This window comes from Cuculus canorus, chromosome 3 (genome assembly GCF_017976375.1).
Source record: "Cuculus canorus isolate bCucCan1 chromosome 3, bCucCan1.pri, whole genome shotgun sequence".
In the NCBI taxonomy this organism is placed as follows: domain Eukaryota; kingdom Metazoa; phylum Chordata; class Aves; order Cuculiformes; family Cuculidae; genus Cuculus; species Cuculus canorus.
The window spans coordinates 108,924,540-108,945,015 of record NC_071403.1 but is presented as its reverse complement, the minus strand read 5'-3'; the positions used below and the strand labels follow the sequence as shown (position 1 = coordinate 108,945,015).

At 42.3% G+C, this 20,476-nt stretch overlaps 1 protein-coding gene across 3 annotated transcripts in view; it reads right to left on the bottom strand.

Annotated features, from left to right (window-relative positions):
* Positions 1 to 5,815: 5,815 nt before the first annotated feature.
* Positions 5,816 to 20,476, bottom strand: part of RASGRP3 (RAS guanyl releasing protein 3) — a 63,339-nt gene continuing 48,678 nt past the window's right edge. For 2 of the 3 annotated variants that reach the window (XM_054063333.1, XM_054063334.1), the window contains exons 11-17: positions 18,002 to 18,118; positions 15,678 to 15,793; positions 14,778 to 14,925; positions 11,501 to 11,537; positions 8,962 to 9,087; positions 7,792 to 8,156; positions 5,818 to 7,317 (exon numbers count right to left, since the gene is read on the bottom strand). In XM_054063333.1, the coding sequence (XP_053919308.1) occupies positions 7,309 to 7,317; positions 7,792 to 8,156; positions 8,962 to 9,087; positions 11,501 to 11,537; positions 14,778 to 14,925; positions 15,678 to 15,793; positions 18,002 to 18,118 (918 nt within the window). In that variant the 3' untranslated portion in view covers positions 5,818 to 7,308. Of the gene's footprint in view, positions 7,318 to 7,791; positions 8,157 to 8,961; positions 9,088 to 11,500; positions 11,538 to 14,777; positions 14,926 to 15,677; positions 15,794 to 18,001; positions 18,119 to 20,476 lie in introns of all 3 variants that reach the window. The other variant, XM_054063335.1, reaches the window with a different exon arrangement.

The window sequence follows — 20,476 nt, the reverse complement described above, 5'->3', positions numbered from 1 at the left end:
AGATATTGGTGGTTTCTTACAGGGAGCGCTCCAGAGATGATGTCTCCCTTGTGGAACAGTAATACCTTGTCATGAGCATTAGCTACTGACCAGCTGCATTCACACAAAAATAATTAGTGTTTTTTTAAAAAACTAGTATTCCTACAACTGGGTCAGTCCTGGGAAAGGTAGAGAGACTGACAGAGTTAAAGAGCCTTTTTCTGGGAATGTAATGTCTTCAAGTTGACAGCTCCTGCTTTTCTTCGCACCACTCCTCACTGTAAAGAGTCTGGTGTGTTCTGTCTCTGCATTAGAGTGCTGCAAAGTTCTTCCTAGCAGGAGAGAACCCAGGAGGCTCTTCAGAGAACCTCTGGTTGAGTTGTATCAGCACTTTCAGAGACTTCTGTTGTCAATTTCTCTGCGAGGCTGTAACTGCTGCAGTGGATACTCTCACTTTTTCACACTGTGACATGGTGAAATAATGCTGAGGTGGGGTAGGAGCACAGAGCTTCTCCTTCCCCCTTATTCCAGCTAGGTTTTTCCATCTTAAAATATGTTGCTTCTCCTCCCTCTTCCAGGACTTGGGATAAGCCAAGTGCCACTTTATTGCTGTTTGAGGGGGAAAGTTTAAAAAAAAAAAATTCAGAAGGGAAAACAGGAGGCTTTACTCTTCCAACAGGAAAGAAAACATTTTGCTTCTGCCAGCTGTTGTTATTTTTCTTTACTCTATTGTTTCCTTCTAGTGTGCTGTGACTTCTTTGTTCTCCAGAGAAAACAAGCTTTGTATATGTGGAGAGAGCGGCTTTGATTAATGAAAGCAAACAGCCACTGCTTTGTTATTGTCTGCATGATGCTCTGATATTTACTGTTTTCCAAACATGATTCCCACTGCACTGGGAAGAATCTCTAAACCTGAAGCTCCGAGAGGAGAGGTAGGTTGTGGAGATTTAGACTTGTGGATTGGATGTACGTGCTCGGTTTCATTGTGCATCATGCTCGAAAGCAGAACTCCAGCAGATCAAGACGGCAATTAAGTGAGCAAGCATTTATACAGGGGAACAGAGTGAGCTTCCTTTTAGCCATGGTTGTTCTTGCCACTCTTCTCCCACAAGCTTTAGGCATCTTGTTCATTTCTTTTCCATCTGTTTGTCTTTGTGCAGAGGCTTCTGTTTCCTAAAGGTTTCATTTGCATTGCCCTTCCATTCCGTCTATTAGGATGATCCTCTCCCAAGTGTTGTCACTGTGCAGTAAAATAACTATGGGGAACAGGACACACTTGATTCCCGTATCAGGAACATTAGTGTGTGACTTAGAATACCACGATCAATATGGATTGTGGTCACAGTTGGGTTTTCTGTGCAGGCCTAAGGAATGGATAAAAAATTATTCTTTACTGTATGCAAAACAGTAACTCAACAAGGGAAAGGGCAGCAAGCTGAGCTGTCACCATGCATCGCCCACCCCACCCCTCGAAGTCATTTTGCTTGTAGGTGTTTGCTGAGTGGTTTATCGTCTTTAGCTTGGTGTTGGCTGGTGATTCCTAGTTCGCTTGATGAGATCCCCTCCTTCTCTAGTAAACTCCCTGAACTGTGCACTTCATGGCGATACATGCTTACAGCTGGTGGCTCCCAGAGGAGCTCCTCTTGCTGCAGGTTAGACTTCTCAGCCAGAGCATGGGTACTTCTTGTCTCCATTAAACTGCTGTTTGCATCTGAATTAGTGAAAGTGGCAAGTGCCTTGACCAACTTCTGGCCTAATTAAAACCAGACACCTGTCAGATACCCAAGATAAAACTGTGAAGAAAGGGGGTGAGTTTCCTGTCCGTAGATAGATATGAGAAGTGGCTGGAATTTGAAAAGTACTATGAGAGGAGAGTATTCCCTGTAATGGGTTATTCTCCTGGGAAAGCAAAGTTAAACTGTGCTGAAGTGGGAAGGGTTGAATGGAGAGTCAGAGGATTCTCACTAACACCTGATGACTCTTTTTGGGTGTCCAAAAGGCTTGTGTGGGTTCTTAGAAGTGCTAGGAATTAATTCAGCTCCCTGTTAGGCTAATGGAGGCCAATACACAAAACTATTGTCTGTCTGCTCATTGTACGTGGTTTATTCTGAATTCTGCAGTAGACAATCTTGTTGGTGTTGCTGCTAAGACTGTCTGGCTTGTGATCCTGTTTCCTCTCTGAATTTCTGATTTTCCTCGGACAATAGCGATGCTACAGAAGTATGTATGCATTTTAAAGGTATTGGTTGTGATTTAGTAGTCCCAAATAAGCTGCCTCATGCTAAACTGCAAGTTTGCTTTATCAGCCTCCTTAGGTTGGGATCACACGGTGTTGTGACCCTAGACCGGCACACTGACGTAGATGCGAACTTGTTTCCCCTCTGTAGGCTCTCAAAATACTCATGTGCTTGTTTCAGGTTATGCCTTTTCAAAGGGACACAAACTGAAAAAGCAAGTGCTATTACCAGCTGTAAACACTGTGTTCTCCCTTCTTTGGCTGAAAATAAGTTGCACCTCTAATGGCTTAACAAACAAGGCTAGAAGGGAAAAAATACTTTTCTCTTGTGTTTACCTTGTGCTTTTTATGGCTCTGAGTGCTGTCAGTGTCATTGTTTCCCCTTTATTGTCCAGTTATTTCCCCTCTTGTCCACGTGGGTCTTTCCCACAACAGAGGAGAGAAAAACAAGTACAAAAAGTAGGAAAACACTATTGTAAAACCAAAGAAAGAGGGAGTCTGCTTGTGCTGTGGGCAGGTGGATGGTCATAACTCGTTTTCACACATGAAGCAGAGATGAAGGCGATAAGGACTCTTTAAACTTTCCGGCATTGGCTTAACTCATGGAAAAAGCAGGCTTTTTGGCTAAATTTCATACGGCCCCAGCAGTAGCCTTTTGCTCATGGCTTTTCTGTTTCCTAAGTCCAGATTGTCAGCAGCTGTAAACAGCACTTCAGAGTTCAGCACAGATTTTTCCAATGAGTTTAGCCTCTTGGCTGCAGTGCCTATTTTGAAAATCCAGTTCAGATCAGTGCTGGTAACTCAAGAAATTGTTCCAAGGTTACATCTATTTCTCCAGTGTCCCTGGGTGGGCCAACTCTTCTCATGAGTGTCTTGACAACAGTACTTGGAGCTATTTTTCGTGCTGTACGGAGGCCCATCAGTTAGCAGGCTGATGTTGAATGAAGCAAACTGTGGTTAGATTTTTTTTTTGGCTATGATGACCATGAAACAACAAGTCCTTGTTTCTCCCGCCTCTTCTGTCTCCATGAAATCTTCAGTCAGATCTCCTTTCTTCCTTCCTTCCTTCTTTCCTTCCCACTCTGCCCTATTGGGATCCCTTTCCATTCATGGTGTCACGTAGAGAGGGAGAGCTCTCTTAGCATGTTTCTTCCCACGCTTACTCGCCATCTGTTTTGTTTGTTCTCAATTTTGTGTTGTGTGGGGTTTTTTTTTCTCCCCTCCTGTGTCCAGGGTCCTTCACATGCTGCTGTTTCCCATACAGGTGCCTCTAGTGTCCTACGCTGTGAGGACTCTCCTGTGGCTGCTCAGACTACCTCAGCCAAGGGCTCCACGTTAGGAAGACCCCCGGGGCTGGGTTAGGGCATGCATTCACCCTGGCTTACACAGAAGTGTCCCTGAGCAACAGTCTGCAGGGGTGACAGCAGCCAGTCCACTCCAGTTTGGAAAATGTAATATTTTAGGCAGCAGCTGCCCTTAAACTTACACTGCAGCTCGGCTTTTTGTCTTCTCCTGTATTGAAAGGAAAAAAAATCTCACCTTTCCCAGCTGGGGAAAATCCATGTTTCAGACTAGCTGTGGTCAGCAAGTATTGTACTGTCTCCTGTGCTGCCGCCACCCCCCAACTTCACCTGCATCTAAGAAGGTGTCTCTTTGTAGAGCTGAGATTATTCTTTTAAAGCCCCAAAGCAGGGTAGAACTGAGGGGCCGGAGGGGAGGGCGAGACTGTGAGGAGATACAGAGCAGAGGATAGACCTGCATTACAAACATGGTTTTGCACCTCGCTCTGAAGGAGCCAAATGTCCCCTTGACTCAGCACTTGAGGCTACCATGTAAAGTTAACAACAATGCTGAAGTCGTGTGTGGGTTTTGTGCAAGCATGAAGTCCTAGTGGGTTTGACTTGAACAGCCAAATAAACCCTTACAGTGTTCTATGCAAGCACTTGCATTTTTCACCTGCTGTTGTTGCTGGTATTCTTGGGTGTTTGCAGGTCAGGCTGTAAATAAGGTTTGGCATAATCTTCCCTCTTTGCTCTGTGTGGTGGTGGTTCTTTTCTTGGGGGGTGGTGTGGGACTGGTGTTTTGTTTGTTTTAAAAGCCCTTTCCTTCTCCTCCACATGGTTTCTTAAAAGATCCTGAGGGCTGAGACAGGGATGAATGGGTGTGCTGGAAGTCTCCAACAGCATCTGTGACTGTTTCTCCTGTTAGCTGCTTAATTAAGCCAGTGCTCTTGTCATTACAATGCTTTCTCCTGGACACTCTCCTGGAGTTGCTGTATTCTAAAAGGCAGGATTTCACCAAGACAAGCAGAGGTGCGTAGCTCAGTCAGGAGCCAGGATGGCTGGTTTGTTTTGCCTTCTGTGAAGTTGGGGGAGGTGAACAAGAAATTCTTTGTTGCTTTGCCCAGATTGAGAAACTAAAATTGTCTTGCCCCTGTTCAGAAAAAGATGTCCGCTTGAAGTAAGGAAAGAGAAAGATGCTTTTAAAAAAAATTTCACGTATTCAGTCCTCTGCAGAGGTAAAGAGGTCATCTTCTACCAATTACTTAAATGGTTGCTCATGCCCTGTCAGCTCTCTCCTCTCAGGTGCTTGTTGGGAAACTAGCAGATCAGTGTTCTGCTGCAAACAGCTTGTTAATACTGCTTCTTCCCTCCACCCCGTTTTAATTATTATGTTGTTTATGATGAATCTATTCCTTTTTGGGTGGTGGGGAGCTTAAAAAAGGCTGTATTTCTACCCAGTTTCTTTTCCTCAAGTTTTCTAATATCTGTGAACACTTACTGCCTGCAGCACACTCTCGGTGTTCCCCCTCTTGAGGTACCTAAAACAAAGAGTTTCCAGTGGGAGCAGGTGCTTGAAATTTTCACCTATCGTGTGTGCCTCTCCCTGGATGCTGCAATAATTTCCATCAAAAGTTCAGCTGTGTAAGCCTGCAGCCTATGCTTGATCTGCTGCAGAGATGCATCGATGAAATCTCTATGGTGGGTTGAAACTTAGGCAGTCCATTTGCTAACAGAGTGGTCCCACAGAAAGTGGGAGCTGCTTCTGTAGAACATGTCATTTTTCTTACTTAAATGTGAGTCTGCCTTGATGACAGTATACATGGAAAAAGTGTGTCCTTGGAAAGCCCTTCCTTTGAAGATCATAGAGCACCTACTCATGTAAACAGTCTAGGTAACAAGCTTGTGTAAATATCTTGAGGAGTAGGTAAGAGAGAAGATATGGTCATGTACAAGAAACATTCTTATCCAGAACCAAATGAAGGTCGACATGGTTTATGGGCCTGACAGAAATAGGAAAGCAAGTACCTCTCAGAGGAAGAGTTACAACTAACTTTTAAAAGCCTGCAAGAAATAATCTGAGGTCTACAGATTAAACAATGTTTAAAAGTCTTTATGTGATGTTAAGAGTGAAGTTGCACATGAACATTTCATTTATAAAGCGTTAAAAGGCTAATCTCAACAGATTCAGCAGCAGCCTGGAATTTAACCAAGTTTCTCTATTCAAATTCTTTGCCACATCATTTTCGTTTGTGTGCAAGCCGTACACTGTAACGGTAGCTGTGTGTTCAGCCTTTTGTGATGTGTCACCTGACCCCCCCCCTCAGGAAATAAAGACCATATTTTTACTCATGCCTGCTCTTTGTCTGCTGCAGTAAGTGAAGGATGCTTCTGGCCCTTTTCCTAGCTTGGGAACCTGTGTTCCCTGCAGTGCTTATTTCTCAGAGTTTAATCTGAGTTAGGCAGTGAGAGCATGTTGTCTTTTTCTCTTACCCCAGATTTACTATCATTACTAGTTGTGTTGGAAAACAAAGGAAACCTGCAGGAATCCAGGTGCAAACTTGAGCAGGCATCACGTAGTTGCAGTGCAGTTTACAGTGGAAGTACCTCAGGGGAGTGCAGCTGTCAGTGTTGGTTAGGGAAGTCTACTCCCTGATTTTGAGGACTCATAACTTGGTGAAGGGTGCAATAACTCGAATTTTGCAGGAAGTTTTACAATTGGATTGCTTTAATTCGCAGTGTGTGCTGCCCATGCACCTCTGTTTTTATGGGGAAATCGGGGGAAGAAGAATAACACATGTATGATGCCACTTTGGAATGTACCTTTCAATGTTGAGCTTCGTGCTGTTTTGTTCTGTGTTTTTTTTTTACCAGAAGGAGGCTCTGCACCTTAAGTAATCTACTGCTGCTGAGAAATGCCACTTCAGACCCGATCCTCAGGCCATTACAGATTCAGGTGCCAGATCCTGTACAAGCAAACTGCTAATGTAGTTTGGAGATTGCTCTTCAGTACATTTAGTCTTAACGTGAAGGTTGTTAACCAGAGAAAAACATATCACATACATGTACATACACACGCTTAAAACTAAGATGTTTATTACATGCTAATTTTACCATAATCAGCACTGGCAAAGAGAACCCCCTCTCCATTGCGGTGTAACCAGACATATGCATAGTGTCTTGGAATTCCTTCAGTCTCAGCCACACGCTGTCTATTCGAAGGATCCTGCGTGGGAACGGTATCACTGTGCTGAACATCAATACGCTCATTGTAGCAGTGTAAAACATGGCCAACATTCAAAAAAGCAGGTGTGCAAAGAATTTCAGCATAAAGCACTTTATGAAAGGCTTTTGTTTGAGATTTAATCCACGTGCACACCTACTTCTTTCCTTAAAAGATGATTACGAGTGTCTAGAAAAGGAGTGTTACTGAACAAACTTAGATGCTTGGCTTCTGTCCTCACCATTGTTGTTGCTGGCAGACAGGCTGAAATGATGCAGTATATTCAAAGGAGGCCAAATATATCCTTGCCGGCATGTAGAGGAAGTTTCCACAAAAGTCATACAAGAAAAAACACTGAGCGCAGAGATCCATTCTGCTGTGTCTGTGCAATGTTCATCCAAAGGGCTTACTTGTGAGGAAATAAATAGTACTTTATAACACCTTTCAGCTAAGAAAACAGGGCAACGGATGAATTTAAACATATGAGATACAGGAGAACTTCCCAAGGCCAAATGGGGTCTATGACAGTCCATCAATTCTTGCTGTGTTACAGTTGTCATCTTCATTTTTCTGTGCTTCATGGTGAGCAATCAGCTATCCTGTAACCAAAAGAAAATGGGCACTTACATGCTAGCAAAAAGATGGTTAATAAAAGGCTTTGGAAGTACAATTTTTACGGGTGAGAACAACAGAAATTGGACCAATATCCTCCCCTAGCCTAGACTCTTACGTTTATCAGAACACTAGTTCTTGTGGCTATAATACAGAGCCCCAAACTGTGCATTGCAAGGGTACGATAGCATGGAATTTGGTCAGATATCCACCAGGCTATCTTAATGATTTTCAAAAAGGAATGTGTCCCACTCTTAAAAGCATGTAGTGACACCAAGAGCCAAATGTCCAGTTATGGTAACTGCATGCTGCAGTCTAGAAAATAGATATCTGAAAGTGACCCTCGTGCAAGAAGCAAAGGCAAATTTGAATGAAAAAGCATCCTGATAGTCATAAAATAACCTTAGGAGACTTCAGACTCTAGCAGATTTGAAACTGTCTTGGACTCTTCTTCAACTCACCTCAAATTCTTGTCTTTCCTGGAGGGTTTCTATTCCGTTGTGATCTTGTATGTGTTGTGGGGCCTCAGCTTCTAGCTCCATATCAGCCTGCACATTGGGCTTTTCATTCTCCCATTTTGCAAAGCCTTTGTTCTTCCCAGATTTACCATGGAATTTGGACTTCATTTTTGGGAAAGTGTGGGAACCTGAATCATTCCAGCCTGGCTCATGCCAGAGTGGTTCTGTCTGCGTTGCTTGGCTGGTGGTTGCCCTCTGTAGACGCACTGAAATTTTCCTTGAAGAGCCAGTGACGAGGGTGATAGCTCTGCCATCAAGGTCCTGGTGTTCTGTGGCAACACTGGGAAATTCAAATACTTCGTCTTGGACTAAAAGAGAAGGTGGAATAGGCTATTTTAAATATTCTACTTCAAGATCTTTACAAAAAGATATCTTAAGTCTGGGACAGAGACTTAAAGGTGGAATAGGCTATCTTAAATATTCTACTTCAAGATCTTCACAAAAAGATATCTTAAGTCTGGGACAGAGACTTAAAGGTTCAGAATAAGAGCGGGCTATTCTGGAATGTTTGTGCAGGTCTTTTAGTAGGTAAATCACTTTCAGGGCTAGGTTTTTAGACGCCATTACAGATAATCGCACAATGGCTTGCCGCGGTGCTGTGTGCAGGCAGCGCTAGGGCGTGTGAAAGAGAAGGTAGCAGTATCACTTAGCAGCAGAAATCTCAGAAGGAGGTTGCTCTTTATTCCTATACAAAGCAGTGGTATAATTAGCAATATCCATATGCTGCTTGGAAACTGATTCTGGTCTTGTGTGCCCACATTTCCCTCTTATTCCATCTGTACACTCAGGGGAGAAGGGAGAGCTAGTGTCCAATGTCTCCCTGCCCTTAAGTGGCCTACAAGGAGAAGTACAGGTTTCCTATTAATAATTTTATTTCTTGTCAGCTTGGATAGGGACACTGGTATGGAGGACAGGGATGCTCAGGGAGGAGACCAAGGCCATCGCTGCGGAAAGAGGTGTACTCTGAGGGCTGAACACAAGCTACAGTGCAGTGGAAAGAACATGGGCTGCTCTGTGTGTTGCTACAAAGAGCAATTAAAAATGGCAGCAAGGAAGCTTTCCATTAGAGAGGATTCCAGTTATACTTTATAAAAGGAACAGAAGAGTTCTTACCTGGAGGCAGAGACGGACTGCTGGGCAGAGAGCCATGGTTGCTGCCTACTGAAGTTCCTCTGGAAAATTTCCTGCACGCCAGCACAAGCAGGTCTCTGCATTGCTTATGACAGTTGGCACCGCAATCTGTAAAGAAAGGGATTGTCAAGTCACAAAATGTAAACCCACAGCTGCCCAGTAATCCCTCAGGGCTATTAGGAGGCAGAAACCAAGAGGGACTTTGAAGGAACAAATACTTTGACAGAAGATGCGAAAGGAGTTACAGAAATGGATCATTTGTTGTGAGGGGTGTTACAAAAAGTGGATCATTTCCATAGCATCATTAATAAAAATCTGGCATCAGAAGGGAGGAGGATGGTAGTATTATCATCAGAAATGAATATAGAGGAAGAGACCTGGAATTACTAGTATGGTCCTGTGTACGCCATGCAGAAAGCCTCTATGCCACTGCACAAATTGCCAAAAAAAGTGTTTTTGTTTTTTTTTTTCTCATTTGACCCATCAGAGTCCACTATAGTAAACACACTTGGTTAGAAGACACTGGAGCATTCATACTCTGAGCCTCTGGAAGGACAGCTGAAGGACAATGAAGGCCACTGTAGATTAAAACTAGTCTAAGTAGCTCAGTGAGTAACATCAGCACGGAGTAAGCTCTGTGGACGCATATCATCTACCTTGATGAAACTGGCTGAGTGCCTGCACGCCTAACCTCTGCAGGGCTTTGCTTTACTACCAGTACACTCATCACTAGGTACATTTATCTGAAGTGTGACTGCAGTGAGGAACTTACCTGCAAGAAAGGGCCAAAGGGTGGAGGATGTGTGCCCCCAACACAGGCTCTTCCTCCTCTGTGTCCTTTGCCCTTACCTGAAAATTTGCCTCACTTGTTTTGGTTGCTGCTTCATGATGCCAATACTTCGTTCTAGGTGAGCCATTAACAAAGTATCGTGTTTATAGTTCTCCTCTAGAAGAACTATAAACTGCTCAGGGCAGCAGCTGTAGCATGATGGGTGAGAGATCTGGTTTCTCCCGTCACCTTGTTCATATAACTAATACAGAAATGCCTGCCCAGCTGTGGTTTTGTCTGCCCTAAAGGTAACAAACCCCCCTCCAAAATATAATAAAGATCTCTCTCGGCACTGGAGAAGATCTTTCTTTGCTTGTAGACCACGCTGTGTAGATTTATCTCATTATCCACAGCATTAGCGTAAGCAGCAGACCTGAAGAGATGAATTCCTTCCCTCTCCTTTTAAGTGCAGTGTCAGAGGTTCAAAACAGTAAATGATAGCTCTGTGCTCGGAGGCAGAAATCATCCATAAAGGGCAGAGCACCATAGTGCTACCTGCATAAAGAGCAGCTGGTACTCACAACGGGCAGTCACTCATTAACATCTGAGCAAGAAGCTCTGCTTTCTTATTCTCACACTCCATTGCCTAGAGTTTTGATTTTACAGAACCACCTTTCGTCTCTCTCCACTGAGCCACTGTTATGACCAATGATGCAGGACAGAGCTCAACTTTCAGATCTCGAGTTCACAGGGCTGAAAAAACCCACCTTCCTGCTCTCATCCTACCAGTCATAGAACACAATTAGCCCTTTCAATAGCTACTCAGATGACAGTAATCAGGAATGGCTGTATTACATACGGTGGCTTAGCCATGGACATTCTCTCCAGTGCCACAAGGAAGAGATATTCATGGGTGGAGAGGGAGACAGGAATATGACATAACCTAAAAAACAGTTCTGCCAATTCTTCACTCTTCTCCTAGGAGCCAGAGTAAGATGAAGTGAAAAGAGTTTGTGCATAACTAAATATGTGCAAATATACTATAGTCATAATATATGACTATATTTTTGTGAATAATTGAGATGCAACTACACAGTGCACTTCAGCCACAGCTGCTCTGCTTGGGAAATAAATATGTCCAAAACTTCAAAGCCAACGAGAAACACTACAGTGTCATTCTTGGTCTGAACTGCTCAATATAGTTCACATACTGCATAAGAAATGAAACATTTTGTGAGAGCAACAGAGGAGATTGTCTGTAAGAGCTCTAGGATTTTTTTAAGTTGAATGTCTGGAGAAGATGAGATCTGCCAGGCCACCTATGAACTAAATATTTCTCTGTTTCTAGTTCAGGCACAGTTGCAATGCAAAGGCCAGCTAGACTTCACAAGAGGCATGTGAATGTACATGACAGACAGCATTGCGAACAGGCTTTTTCCTGACCCCAAGTCTCAGGAGATATATTTCAGGATGTCTCAGTGTAAGGATGAGGACACGTGGTCTTCTAAGATGCAAGGTCTTCTTTGACACCGTATGAAGACAGACCTTTAACAGAACCTGTGTGTTCCTGCTGGGTGCTATGTTCCCTAATGCAGTGAGACTTGATGGTATACCAGCAGTCATTGTTCATGGTACAAAGACTATAAGAAAAATTAGGATGAGCTGACGTCATCTTAGTAAAAAGTATGTTTGACCTACTCGTGTTAAACTGCACAACCTCTAGCTTGAAAAATCCATGAAATATTTATTTACCTTTGCATTTGTAGCCTTGTTTGATTATACCCCAGAGCTGCAAAGAAAGACAAAAGAACGTCAAGGAATTAGAAAAGAGAGCTGGAAGGAAAACAAGGTCACAATGAGGAAGTACCAATGGCTACAAAAGCACAAACAGGATACAACTGCTCTTAACACCCTTCCTGTTAGACACAACTCCCCCTCTAATTGTGATAAGACTTGTGTGGCTTCCCCCTTATTTCTATTACTTACAGTGGGGCTACCAGAGAAAGAAAGTCACAGATGGCATTTTCTTACCGGAATGGGTGAAAAATTGCCATCATATCAAGCTTACTGAGACCAGCAGAGCACATTCTGCTTCTAGGCTCACTTAATGTTATCTGTGGGGGAATTTCCAGTGTACATCCATTCCCCAGATACATGAATGATCCATGCCATTCAAACACAGCAGAAGAAAACACAACTGGGGATAAAAACTGAATTGCTGGTTGATACTGGAAACAAGCAGAAAAGCCACTGAATTCCATCTTTCCCTCCTCCCAGAACTGTCCTTGTTGATGTACACAACTTCCAGGAGGCAGTGTGTGCGGTCCCACTCTCAGATATCTTGCAACATGAGCAGGATTGCTTGGAAGCGGGAAAATTCCGTAGCAAATTGTTACCTATGCACTCAGAAGTGCTGCATCTGCAGCCATGACATTACAGAAGCAAACATTTTCACTCTGAGAGGCAGAGAGAGGAAGGGACAGTTTTTCTAGCGCTAGCATTAAGGAAAAATATTGGGGACTGCAGCATGTATTTATCTTGACCTCATTCAAAACATTACCAGGGAGGGTGAGCACATCCAGATTCTGGGGAAAAAAAAAAACATACTGCAAAAAAGAATTTACAAGGGAAAATAGTGGTTTGGAGAAATCAAAATTGATTAGACAGGGTAGAAGAAAGGTGAATAAAAGAAAGAAGTGGAATAAGGTCCATAGAAAGCCTGCAGCTTGTTCATTTCCTGCACATGCTGTATGGGTGCACAGTGAACGCAGTCACTGTGTGCAGGCAGCAACAGTGGAGTCCCCCAGCCCTCTCTCAGATAAACAGCAGTATCAGGAAAAGCAGGGCTCTTGCTGTTCAGCTTTACATGATTTTTCCCAGCTCTCTTTGCCAGGATCACCATGACAGACATGGACTGTAGTTTCATTAATTTCAATTCTAGTCTGTTCCCGCTGAAAAGCTTTCTCCTTACCTCCTTAGTTCTGTATCTTCCTCCTACTCAAATTTGGCACCACTGCTGTGGTTACACGCAGCAGCAACAGAAAGCTGAACTGCTGTGTTATGAATTCTGACCTAAAGCTTTGAATCCACCTGAAACAGCTTTGCTGCAAAGCTGGCTTGAGCCAGCTCTAAGGTAAGAGGATCTCTGTAATTTCATATTTTATCCTGAACAGGGTGGTTGGTTACCTACCCTGCCCCATGGTGCAACTTAAGCCGTAGGACGGAACTGTGGCCCTCCATAGGCATATCAGTTTCGTGCTGCTTAATGGCATTGGGTTTTAGCTTGACCTTTAAAATTTGTATCATTTTAATAACAGATATTTTATTTGGTACTGCTTGCATTACACTGTCATGTCAATTCATCCTGCTGCACTGCCAGTGCACATTATGTTGACTGTGCATCAGTGCATCAGTTTGAAATTAGGTTTCCACCCGTGGATGAACAGCACTGTCACGCAGAACAAATACGCAACATATTTTGCAGTTGGTTCCTGTCATATCAGCCCTAATCATCCACAGGACAATGCCAATGACTGCAGTGTGTTGACAGGAAAAAAATGATCTTATTTCCATTTCCTGTGCAACCCCTTACTCATTTGTAATCCTGCACTGGATGTAATCAGGGAGACATGCAAAATACAACAATGGCCAATTAGCAAACTGATGCAGGAGAAAAATATCTGGTGGAGAGGATATTGCAGGGCAGTCCTTGGACCTTGCTTTGCTATGGAAGCCTTCCAAACATGAACCAAGTGTCACGAACGCAGTGACGTCTTCCCGAGGCTGCAGGCAGCCTGGAACAATAGGTTCAGGCCAGTGACCGCCCCTGCCCCATCAGTCTGCTGGAGCTCAAGAGCCCACCAGCATGCTCCTGAATCAGCACTGACCATGTCAGCCCTGAGTTCTAGCGGAAATATGTGGAATTCCTTCTTCTCTGTGGCCTTGATCAGTGGTTGTGATAGGAACTATGAGCATTTGAACAAGACAGATGCATCACAAAAGAGGAAAGCAGAAGGTGGGAGCATGGACAAGATTAGGAATGCCAGATCTGGTCTGAAAGGAGGCACGTTTTTGCACTTAGCAGTATTGTTAACTGTTACTTTCAACTTCAAAAAGTTCATGTAGTACACGCTGGAGATTTCATGGCCGATTGCAGAGGCAGACCTGCACTGGAGAGCAGGCGCCATGCTCTGGGTTCACACCCTGTACGTGGGTCACACATATTGGAGCACATGGGCCTCTGCCCTTATTGCTTAAACTGACTATATGTGGACATTTAATTTTAGCGGAGTGTGTACATCAATGTAGCTTTTAAATCATAGTAATTCCTTTTTCTTTACTACACTCAATGTGGAAGTTGGAGGAGGTTTATAAGCAACACGAATGTTCACAAAACAATTTATTTCCTAGCTAGGTGTAGAGCACTCTAAAAAGTGGCATTTGTTAAGTTATGGCTAAGAGAAAAGGCAAATTAAAAAACCATCAACAAATAAACAGAAAATATTCTTATTGTAGAGAACTACTGGAAACACTTTTGATTTCTTGACCAATTTAGAAGATCTGTTAATTCAATAGAGAAAGCATTAAGGCTGCTATGGCCGTTCAGAGAATTATGAACATAGCTATGTTGCCATGTGCAATTTCCTGAGAAAGAACGGCTTTTGCTTCATCTACATCCTCTGCTCCAGACACCCATTTTCCCTTGAGCTTGTTTACATGGGAAATCAAGCCAAATTAAAGAACTTAAGATAAACCAAGTAAAGCCACTCGTATAGTCTCTAATATCCGTTAGTTAACATAATTTTATTTTTCCCCTGCAGCAGTAATTCTTAAAAAGTCCAGCATTCAAGAACCACTAAAACAAAACTGGATAGCACAGCTACAATAGGAGTGAATGTTTTCTGCTTCTAAAAGCAATGAGATATTTGGCAAAGAGACATCAGCAATGTAAGGAGCCAGTTCCACCCTGTCTATGTGAAAGAGTAAAAAAACTGTGTTTAAGATATACAATTATTAAAAACATACTTACAAATCCTGCACAGTGCTCGCAGAAAGTTGGTTTAAGATAGGTCATCTCCTGGAAGTTATGAATAAACCCTGGTCCCATTTTACACTGGAACTGTGATTTAGCTCTCAGAAAGTAAGCCATCATTTCTTCTTTGCTTATAAGACCATCTCTGTTATGGAAGAAAAAGTAGAGTAGATCTTTCACTACTCATTTTGGTGAAGAATTCAAGATTTTCTTGTTGCAAAAAGCACACGAAGCACATTCCTTGAAAGAGCTGTAATGGCGCTGGCAGAAAAAAAACGTAGAGCCTTTGTGGTTCTTATCCTTTGACTTTGGTTTCTTACCTGTTCATGACATCAGAGCACAGACCAGGTCATTACATGAAGGACTTTGACCTACTGCTCACACAGACCAAGCAGTTATGCCCCCGGCTGACCACCAGCCTTGACAGCCAAAGAGAATCTGCACAAGAATTATCAAGCCTAACTGACTAGGAAATATGTATACCTCCTAGAATACTTGTTGCCTGCTCTCTGCTACGTACACTCATCTCCCCTGTCCCGTACACAACTCTCCCATTTCACCAGTCTGATGCCTGGTATGGGTACAGGATCTCCATTGTAATCTGATGGTACCGTAGGGGTTTTGACTCAGTCTCAGTATGAATTGCTCATTAAGCTATAATATAAATGATTTTTAAAGTACCAGGCAAAGCAGGAGGCCAGCTCAGGTGGTCTTATAGAATGGACTACAGCATAAGAAGTTAAACAATAACAGAAATCAGCCTTCAGTCACCTTCAGTTCCTTAAGTGAGATATTAGACACAAGAAGCTTGGAAGACTCTATTTCTTCATTATTTGTTTTTCACGAGTTCTTAAGTTCAGGAAAAGAAAATAAACATAAAGAAACCTCCAAACTTACTGATCTTTGTCCAGCACACAGAAAGAGTCCAAAAAGGGGAAGTTTGCAGCTATACTTTCGAAGTCTTCCTGAGAAATATAGCCATCATGGTCATGATCGTAGTTCCTAAAGACAGACTGGAATAAGAAAGGAAATTATTGTCCTATGCCAAATCTGTACCAGCTCTTGAACTTTATAATTGCAGGTAAATCAATATTCAACATTACTAATCAGATGCTCTCATGCCTTGCTTTCCGTTTATTCCTTCTCAATACTGCAATACGCATATTATTCGACTTTAGGGGAAAAAATGGCTAACCTTTAAAGAAAACTTGACCTCACTATTTATCTAGCCATGGCCCTCCACACCTCTTCAGACATAATTATTCTTGTTTTATTTTTTTGTTTATTGGAAATGCCACTAAAAATCTGCCCCATGTGACATAGTACCACTTCTTAATTAAGTATGCTTTTTAATCACAAAAAAAAGACAAAGAACAAAAACAACCTGAAAGCAGCTTTCCCATAAGTATTTCAGGTGGTTTTGGCTTCACTTCTCTTTTAGCTTGTCACCTCTGCTTTGCCACAGTACTGTTCCAATTTGATTTATTCACTAACACTTTGAAATCCAGATCACAAGCACTTTGTACCTAACAATTCACTCCCATCAGACTAGCCCATCTCACCACTAAGTGAAAATAGACATGGGATCAGATTTAAAAGGTTGTATAAAGCGATGGAAGTCCTCCTTAGGAATTACTACATTATGTCCTACCTATTGCAAGTACACACAGGGGTCTTAAAGTTACGTGTGATGCTGATAGGAAAAAGATGAGTGTCAAAGTAAACACGACTATCTAAAAGACAAATATTGAATCACCAACTGTCTCATTAGATGAAGATTTGGTTGAAAAAGACAAGAACTGAATATGCTGAGACATTTGAAAGGTGTTTGCATTGTCCTTATTTTACTGGGAATGTGATGAAGCCCATTTCTGAACTTCTCTCAAATGACCTGTGATTGATGACTGGCAGACCTCTTTGTCAGGAATCAATGTGCAAACCCAAGCAGTATACAACACTTTTTGTAATTATCTCCTCATACACACTAAAACACAACTCAAAGCAGCTAGTAAATGACAAAGACTGGGAAAATACAGACAGCTGTACAGAGCAGTGTGAGCCTCCTAGTAACCTATGTCCATAACAACCCCAAACCATGTTTTAATCCTATCACACTCAAGATCTTACATCCTGAACTAGGCCAAAATTGTGGAATGGGGGACTGCATCGCCCCCAAACACAGGAAAAAGAACAACTCACCCCACTCACCACATTCTGGAAAGATTAAGGGGTTGTGACAGACTTTCTTTTTAAATAAGCCATCAAAGAGAGTTTTGGATCTGGAGTGATTTTTATCAACACATATGGCACTGACAAAAGCAACACAGGAAAAGCATATGCTGTTCTGGCATCCCACATTAAGAGAAAAATGAAACTTTTTATTAAAAAGAGCATGAACAAAAAGTAAAACATAAGATAAGTTTGAGCTTCATTTAATTTGACTTCATTTAATTTATCTTAACAAAATAATCCCAATTAACGACCTGTAACACAAGCAGAGTCAGAATTTAATAATTCTTCCCAGTCTTAGTTATTTATTTGTAAAAAGCAGAACGAAATCTTGCTTCATGCTCTACAACATGTTCCTGGTTCCTCTGCATGGCACTAACGTCACTGAAAGTCCCTTACACACCAACACAACAGGATTAGCCTCTCCAAAGGAACCTAGTAGTGTTTGTTTTGTTTGCAATAACTAACACGTCACCTTCCAAACTGAAACTGTTATAATCCTTCATGACTCCATGCCCATATTTTTAAATTGATAGCAAGATAATGCTATCTCTGCTATATGCAGTATGGTCTGGTGAGTCAAATGATAGCAAGTTGAAAACCAGAAATAAGGTTTCCAGAAAACTCTGGATCTAGTAATGCATGTGTCCTCATTTCTGAGTATTTTTGTTTCTGGACATAAGCTGAGTGGCTGCAAAAACTCAGCTTTGTCCTTTTAATTTATATTTGCTCATCAAACCTATTGAAGAGCAGCCAGACTTTAGATGTTCCTGAAAGTATGCTCCTTTGCATCCAGAAACCTGCTTACTAACGCCGTCGCTGGCTGCAGGAATAAAATAAACATTTCTGAAAGTAAAAACTCAGATTTGTTATGGGATGTATGAAATTCCTCCCAATCATAACAACCTCTTGAAAAGCTTGAAATTAATTATAGAGATGACAATGTTAAAGTTATTGTTGTCTTTAGCCAATATATTCTTTGAAATACTTACATCCACCAGCTTTCGTATGTGTTTATTAATGACTGTAGGGTCGGGTTTTGGTACCACTCCAGATGCCCACTCCAGTGGCACTACTGGCTTGTTAGGTGTTGTCGGGGAGGTAGGCTGCTGAGAGATGGATCAGAACACAAAGACTTTAAAATCTGAATTATGAAGTTGAATTTCTCGTTAAAAGCAGATCTATACATCAGAGCTACAATCACACACCGCTGGTGTCCCCATGCCATAAAAAAATGTCCTTAGCACAACATCAGGCAATGAGACTCAAAAGAAGGGGGAGGGGAAGGAGGATCTCTGGACACAGTGGGCATCAGAAATAGGTAAGCCCCAAACTCTGCTTTTCTCTTTCCCACAACACAAGCTGGCTTTTGCTCCCCTCCAGAGGGACAGTGCCCAGAAGCCAGGTAAGGGAATCCAACAGACTAAGTTAATGCTTCTGCCTGCATAGCACCAAGAAGCAAGCAGGATGCAGAAGCAGGTCCTGAACTGTCCTCAGCAATCCCACAGGTGTCCAGCCAAGACACGCCAGGATGCACATCTTAATTCATCTAGGCAGCCTGAGCAGAATGGTTAACCTTTGACTTGCTCTGCAGCTAACACCAGCCAGACTATTTTATTTTGAAAACAGCTTGGTCTTGACAAAATGGTAGCTGACAGCTCACTTAATGCACAGAGCACGCAGTTCAACTCCCTCTACGCCACTACAGTGCTTTGGGAGAAGCTCTGTCACGCAGCTCGGCTTGTTCAAGGAGAAAATTTAGGACAAACCTGAACACGGTTTCAGGTTTGTCCTAAAATCATCAGCTAGCACAAACACCACTGACCTCCTGCATCTGCCACTTGACATCTAGCAGGTGAAGCAGTGTCAAATAGAAAAAACTCAGCATGATTTGGATCAGGAGGGAGATGGCCCATAGTCTCAGAAGGCCCCTGTATTAGCTGATGAGCAGAGAATATGTGTCTCATCTATCTCCCTTTAAACTGGTGTGAGTCAAGAGAGAGATAATTAAGCCATTTAAAAATGTTACAGTCATTATCGCTTGTAACAAAGGTGTTGTGGACTTTCATGCTGAGATGAAAAATGGTCACAAGGTCATATTCAACTGTGTTTGGGAGAAAAAAAATGAAGAATGTGTTAGTGGGTTGCTTTATTATTTTGCTTCCCCTTAGTCAGTTGTCAAGAGCAGCTTTTATCCTCGATGGTTCTTGACTCATCATATAAATCTGCACAAGTAAGTTTGGGAAGAAAAAGATCCCTATATCCACAGAATTCAATTTCAACAGGAAATACAGTGAATCTGGACGTCCAGCTCTATATGCCAAAACCAGTCACAGAATGTTTTAATCCTAGAATTAATGTCACCAGCATGCTGGCAAGTGTTTTTGCTCTAAAAATGTGCAGAAATGCAGCAATCTTTTAAAGATTACATCTTACATGATAACATGGAACATGGCAGTATTGCGATATTCTTACAGCTATGGTCAGAGAAGAAATTTGAAATGTGCTTTCTCTTAAAAAATCTTAGGCTAAAGAGACTCAAAGCATCAGCAGCAAAGTGTCAGAGCGGTGCTACACTACCGAGTCCTCAAAGAGATCTTTTAACTCCTGCTGGTCTGAATGTGCAATGGCAGAAAGAGAGTGAATCTGATGGAGTCTTACACTTTCTTCTGGACTATTTCATTTGAGACCTCGTTCAATTTTTATGGATTTTAACAAGTTGCAGTGAAAATTTCATGTTACTGCCCAGTAGCCAAAGGGAAATGTTGCTTCCTTCTATTTCACTCATAGACTCATATGAGCAACCGTAATTTTACTTATGTATTTGAAATGCATGCTATGAGGAAAGGTACTAACCAGTGTCCAGACACTACCTAGCTGAATGTATTGAACAGTCAGAAACACTGTTCCTGGTCATGTTTGTGATTCAACCTGTGTCTCTTTTCTATTTCACCAACACGAGGATAATAGTATCATAAACTGAAAAAGCATTTTTAAATGTATACAAAAGTATGTTTGGAGAAATGGAAGCTGAGGGGAGACCTTATCACTCTGCAGCTACCTGAAAGAGGGTTGTAGTGAGGCAGGTGTTGGTCTCTTCTCCCAAGTAACTAGTCATAAGATGAGAGGAAATGGCCTCAGGCTGCGCCAGGGGAAGTTTAGATTGGATATTAGAAAAAAATTCTTCACGGAAAGGGTTGTCAAGCATTGGAAGAGGCTGCCCTGGGAAGTAGTTGAGTCACCATCACTGGAGGTGTTTAAAAGTTGTGTAGACATGGCCTTAAGGACATGGTTTAGTGGTGGACTTGGCAGTGCTAGATTTACAGCTGGACTTGATGATCTTAAAGGTCATAACTTCTACTCAAAAAGCAAAAAACGTACGTGTCTTCAGTGGCATAACTGTAGCAGGCAGAGTTGTCTTCTAGCCAATAGCTGTACTAATAAAAACCCCCAACAAGAAGACAGCT